The 6,000-nt window shown below is 42.5% G+C and overlaps 1 protein-coding gene across 1 annotated transcript in view; it reads left to right on the top strand.

The window, feature by feature from the left end:
- The first annotated feature begins 718 nt into the window (after positions 1-718).
- LOC121434634 (pregnancy zone protein-like) overlaps positions 719-6,000 on the top strand; it is a 45,248-nt gene continuing 39,966 nt past the window's right edge. The window contains exons 1-4 of the mRNA XM_041633567.1: positions 719-839; positions 3,031-3,214; positions 4,189-4,342; positions 4,853-4,905. Of these exons, the coding sequence (XP_041489501.1) occupies positions 757-839; positions 3,031-3,214; positions 4,189-4,342; positions 4,853-4,905 (474 nt within the window). The 5' untranslated portion in view covers positions 719-756. The remainder of the gene's footprint in view (positions 840-3,030; positions 3,215-4,188; positions 4,343-4,852; positions 4,906-6,000) is intronic.

The following is a 6,000-nucleotide window of genomic DNA, read 5'->3' as shown; positions in this document are numbered from 1 at the left end:
GGATCAGTGAGAGATGGCTGCCTTAAAAATTAAGATGGGGAGCTGTTGGGAAGTTAATGATGACATCATCTGACCTGCACACTTACATGCGTCCTCAGACACACACCCCTGTAATGTCAGACTTTCGCTGGGGAGGCCTGACACAAACATCTATTCATCCCAGAATAGGAAGCGATGCAGAACAATGTCATGATTCTACCAAGGTCTAACTTGGCTTTATTTATTTCAATTTCTTAAAAAAGAAAAAGAAAAAAAAAGACACTGAAGGACGCTGAAGCACATACCTCTAAGCTTACCTTATCTAACATTCTGAGGTAAATTTCATTTATTATGTCATTTGGGAGAAGGCATTGCTCCCTGAATTACCAAGAGCAGATTGATATTATATATTAGTATTCATTGTCCTTTTTTAAAAAGTCAGTCATATTGATTGATTTCATCAAACTGTGTGGTTTATTTTATTTTTTAATTGTTTAAAGTGCTGAGTATTAGTCTGAGTTGCTGGCAGCCTTTAGGCACAATTTTTCAAATTTTACGGTAACTTCAAAAAGTCAATAAAAGAATAGAGATGGTACTGGAAATTATCTGGAATTGATTTTTTTAATAGTGAAGTAGTTAATATGTTACAAAAATAAGTGGTTGGTAGTTTACTTTCATTGCCCATCAGGTAAAATAAAAGCCAGTGGCTCTGGACAATGATCAGAGGTCAAAGGGCCGAGGGCTCAGAACCATTCTCCGTCTCTGGCCCTCTCCACCATGAGGGGAAACCAGCAGCTCACACTGATCTCATTTTTACTGTTACTGCTTCTTCCCAGAGATGCCGCAGCTGCTGCAAAACCGTAAGCAATTCTTACTTCAGAAAATCCTTCCTTCCTACCGTGTTATCTCTTTCCTGGCTTCCTATGCAGTTATCCGTTGTCAAAGAACTTGGAGTGACCAGTAAGTTGTCATGGGTCATGTAGAAGATCTACTCCAGTTCTAGAAACCTCAGATATATGGGGCAGGAATCTTGTCAAACAGCACCAGATAAAAATATAGAATTTCGACCAAAAAAAAAAAAGGATAAACCGTTTGTCACAGTGGTTCTCAACCTTCTTAACGCTGCAACTCTTTAATACAGTTCCTCATGTTGTGCTGACCCCAAACATAAAATTATTTGTATTGCTATTTCATAACTGTAATTTTGCTCTGTTATGAATTGTAATGTAAATATCTGATATGCGGGATATCTGACATGTGACCCCTGTGAAAGGGTCGTTCAGTCCCTCAAAGGGGTTACAACCGACCGGTTGAGAACCACTGGTTTATCAATTCATAAATGCCCTGCGTCGTCCTGGTATTGGGAAGTAGCTCAGTGTCTCTGTTTTCCTAAGTTGAGGGGGGCACCCAAGGCAAATGGATGAGAGACTGCGTGAGTCTCTTTTTTGGAATCCTTCAGAAAACATAGGGGCTGCAGTAGATTTTAGAAAACATTGACAAAATTCAGACCCTTCCTGAAATATCTCACAATATGGAAAAAGAGATATGGTACTCAAGAAAAAGAAAGAAAGAAGTAAAGAGATAGCCCCAAAGAGAAACAGCAGAGACCCACGAAGAAAATCTTAGACTTCATAGGGCCGATGCAGAAAAGGGATCTTTGGCAACTTTGGCAAGTTCTAATGAAATAAAAATTTTCAGGACAGACAGACACTCAGGAGGCGAGAAGCAATGTGAAATATACAACCTTGCAGAGCGGGGAAAGTTCGGGTGCCTGACCGTGAACAGCAAGGACGTGCCGGGAAAGGCTGTTCTCCTCTTGGCAGTGTCTGGGATGTTTGCTGATTACATCAGCAGACTGCTGGCTTACATCACCAGACAGTGAGGGGAAGGAGGGAGCTGAGGTTGCTTCTTAAACTTTTTTTTTTTTTTTGAGTTTTCGAGACAGGGTTTCTCCGTTGCTTTTGGTTCCTGTCCTGGAACTAGCTCTTGTAGACCAGGCTGGCCCCGAACTCACAGAGATCCACCTCCCTCTGCCTCCAGAGTGCTGGGATTAAAGGCATGCGCCACCACCGCCCAGCCACGCTTCTTAAACTTGATTGTGAAGCAATTCAGCTTTCCCATGTGCAGCATGTTAGTTTCTAGTGCTTTCTGGATGAGAGATTTGTGGTACTCGTATGGAGCCTGAGGCTACAGGCGGTTGGGTTTTTAAGGCTTCCAGTGATGAACCGTCGATTAGTTCATGGTTTGGAAATTTGGAATTTTTAACCAAAATATATGATAGCTGTCACATCAGATGGTGTGTGTGTGTGTGTGTGTGTGTGTGTGTGTGTGTGAATGCATAGATCAGGAACATCTATCCATCCCAGATAGAGAATCAGCAATAGACTAGAGTAGACCACCTTGGTCAACTTGGTCAACCAAAGCATTTACTGGGGATACCTACAGGAATATGAGTCGGGGATTGCCTATGGGAGCATGGACGATTCAAAGGCAACTACAGAACCAAAACCACCTGGGTGCTGATTCATGAAAGTCACATCCCTGGAGCTCTCTGAGTGACTTGCAGGTAGTTCTACTAATAGGAGAGTCTCCTACAGGGAGCTTGACTGGCCCAGGAATATCTTAGAGGCAACTCAGCCTCCTCTCCTCTCTCCAGCAGTTGTTCACTGCTTCTGTAACCATGGAGAGATGTCATCAATCCTGTTAGTCTCAGCTCTCCAGAACTCATAAGATCTACTTCTTGAGTCTCAAGTTCCTCCCTGCCCCCCTCCAGGAAGGAATGTTCCAATTTAGAGGAAATTGCTACACAGCAATAACTTGAATTGATCTCCCAAAGTCTCTAATATTAGATGTTGCTATTAAACATTCTGTGGATGAACACTTCCTGAAAGCCAGAGAATCACATCAGTATTTAATCTGGGATTTTTATGGTGACCTCTGGGGAACCCAATCTTGCTGAAACCTATTACTGATGGTGATATGAAATACTAGGGGGAAAGCCACAGGAATGACATCCTTTTAATCCTTTATGCTTAATCCTCTTCCCCACAGACAATATGTGGTGCTGGTCCCATCACAGCTCGACGCAGGAGTTCCTGAAAAGGCCTGTGTCAACCTCCAGCACCTGAACGAGACCGTGACACTCGACATAATTCTACAGTATGAAAAGCAGACCACAAACCTCCTCACAGGCCAGACGGTAGAGAAGGACTCCTTCTACTGCAGCCCTTTCATGGTGAGTGTCCTTCCCGGGATGTGTGGTACTGGTAGAGAAAGAGTAATCTAGTTGAACATTATGTTCTCATCTATCAAAAGGAAAAATATCTTAAGGAAAATCTAACTTAAATTTCTTTTTATGAAACTTACAAACAGATCTAATGAAGTGCTTGAAAGGTTACCATAGCTATAGGAAAGATTTAATTTTACCTTAAAATGACTTCTGAGGTAAATACTCTTTATACTTTTACAGATATAAGTATTGAGATTCTTCTTTTAAGATTTATTTTCACAAGCTGGGTGGTGGTGGTGCATGCCTTAATCCCAGCACTTGGGAGGCAGAGGCAGGCGAATTTCTGTGAGTTCAAAGCCAGCCTGATCTACAGAGTGAGTTCCAGGACAGACTCCAAAGCTACACAGAGAAACCCTGTCTCAATAAAACCAAAAAAAAAAAAAAAGATTTATTTCACTGTCCATGTCTCTGTGTATGTGCACATGAATGCATGTAACTACTGAAGACAGAAGGGGGCACCCTAGAGCTGGGGACAGTGGTGAGCCTCATGACATGGATATGGGACCCTAATTCCCCTGCAAGGACAGTGTGTGCTCTTAACTGCTGAGCCATCCTCAGAGGTCTTGAATACAGACTCATAAAAGCCAAGTTACTCATGTAAGACAGACGGTTGATATTGGCCTTGGAAGGTAGAATGAGATAATTATTTTTAATACCAAGACTTCGCTTTGAAAATGAAGACACCATCTGTTTCATTGTGGTGGCTGCACTGAAGGATGTCCCGCTGTTTCCTCCCTCGACCTAAGTAGTGAATTGCTAACATCACATAACACAATCGTAGCAGTCTCTGGATGTAACCGGAAATTGAGTCCTTGACATTCCCTTGCCCGTTCTCAGGGTTTCAAGCAGAAAACAGACCCTGTAAAAGCTGAGCACTCAGACGCGGGTCTGAGCACACTCTTCACGTTTCTGTCTTGCAGATCTCCAGTTTGCCAGCATCCTCAGCATTCATTATCGTGCAGATAAAGGGGCCAACCCAGAACTTCACAAGGACGAGGCCAATGCAGATAAGACAAACAGAGAACATAGTCTTTGTCCAGACAGACAAGCCCATATACAAACCAGGACAAACAGGTATAAGGAATTAACTGAGCAAGGACAACTGTGGGGATGTGGGTGGGTGGTATTCTTTATGACTAAGCCGCAGTCATGGCACCTCTGGCCCTGGGTTCCCACTGTGCGGGGGTGGGGAGGTAGACAGAGACTGTGGGCTCGTTTCCCACCCCCTACACCCAACACAGAAACTATATTAATTACAATGCTGTTTGGTCAATAGCTTAGGCATATTTCTAGCTAACTCTTACATCTTAAATTAACCCATTTCTATTAATCTGTGAATCACCCTGAGGGTGTGGCCTACTAGTAAGCTTCTGACTGGCAGCTAGCGTCCTTCTCCTTCAGCAGTTACATGACATCTGACTCCACCTACTTTCTCTCTGTATCTCTGTTTGGATTTCTTGTCTGGCTTCCTTCTACTAAGCCATTGGCCAAAACAGCTTCTTCAATAACCAATGGTAATAAAAACATATTCATAGCATACAGAGGGGAACCAGTGGAGTCTCACAGAGAAAATCTCTGTTTCAGTGAAATTCCGTGTTGTCTCTGTGGACACGAGTTTTCACCCGCTGAATGAAACGGTGAGTCTCCTTTTGGTGGGTGAATTCAAATGAGATAAATATGCAAACACTTAAGTCTCATTCATTAAAAAATTAATAACCTGAAATCATGAAAGAGCTATTAAGTCTATCACAGAAGATTGCCCCGAATGTACCCATGCCAGAAGCATATGCAGTGGTGGCGTCCATGCAGTTCACCAACTGCTTTCTTAAAGTAGATAAAGCACTCAAAAACAAGCAGCCATAGTGATGTACGCTCCTAGTCCCAGAATGTGGGAAACTGAGTTGAAGAATCACAAGGCCCTGGCCTGCCTGCACCACACAGTAAGACACTGTCTAATAGATAGATAGATAGATAGATAGATAGATAGATAGATAGATAGATAGATAGATAGATGGATAGATAGATACGATATTCAGTAGAAAATGTCCTCTTAAGAGATTCCAGCCACTCTAGAAGTGCATCTGGTTTCTCTTCAGCAAATATCATTTGCAAAACAATAGTATACTTATTATTCAGCTCTTTCATCCAGCTAAATTTCCTCAATCAGCTGTCATAAAAGGAAAGTTGTAACTTCTTAAGAGATTTATGTTCTACACTCAGGAAGCAGAGGCAGGCAGATTTCTGTTAGTTCGAGGCCAGCCTGGTCTATAGAGTGAGTTCCAGGACAGCCAAGGCTACACAGGGAAATCCTGTCTCGAAAAATGAGAGAGAGAGAAAGAGAGAGAGAGAGAGAGAGAGAGAGAGAGAGAGAGATCAAACAGGGGATCTCTCCTAGCTCTGACAAGAGAAACAGAGACTTTGCTCCTCTGTGTCATAATTGCCTCTGACATCCGTGAATATGTGGGCAGCATGATTGGACTTTGGTGGGTGAAAAAAAAAAAGGAAGAGGAAGACCTGATGTTGGGTGGGTAGAGAAGAGGGTATGGATCTGGGAGGAGAGGGGTGTGTGTGAATATGGTCAGAACACACTGTACGAAATTCTGAAAGAACTAATTGGAAAGGACAAGGATTATATGGGACAAGGAAATAAATCATAACGTGAAAAAGGAGCAGTAAGCTCAGCAAACTTTTGAAGTTGTAATTTCATTCCACCACACACTCATACTACTTTT

Source organism: Microtus oregoni, unplaced genomic scaffold, assembly GCF_018167655.1.
Source record: "Microtus oregoni isolate MIOR12 unplaced genomic scaffold, Mior012 000002F_ref0000024, whole genome shotgun sequence".
In the NCBI taxonomy this organism is placed as follows: Eukaryota; Metazoa; Chordata; class Mammalia; order Rodentia; family Cricetidae; genus Microtus; species Microtus oregoni.
This window is presented reverse-complemented; position numbering and strand designations above follow the sequence as displayed.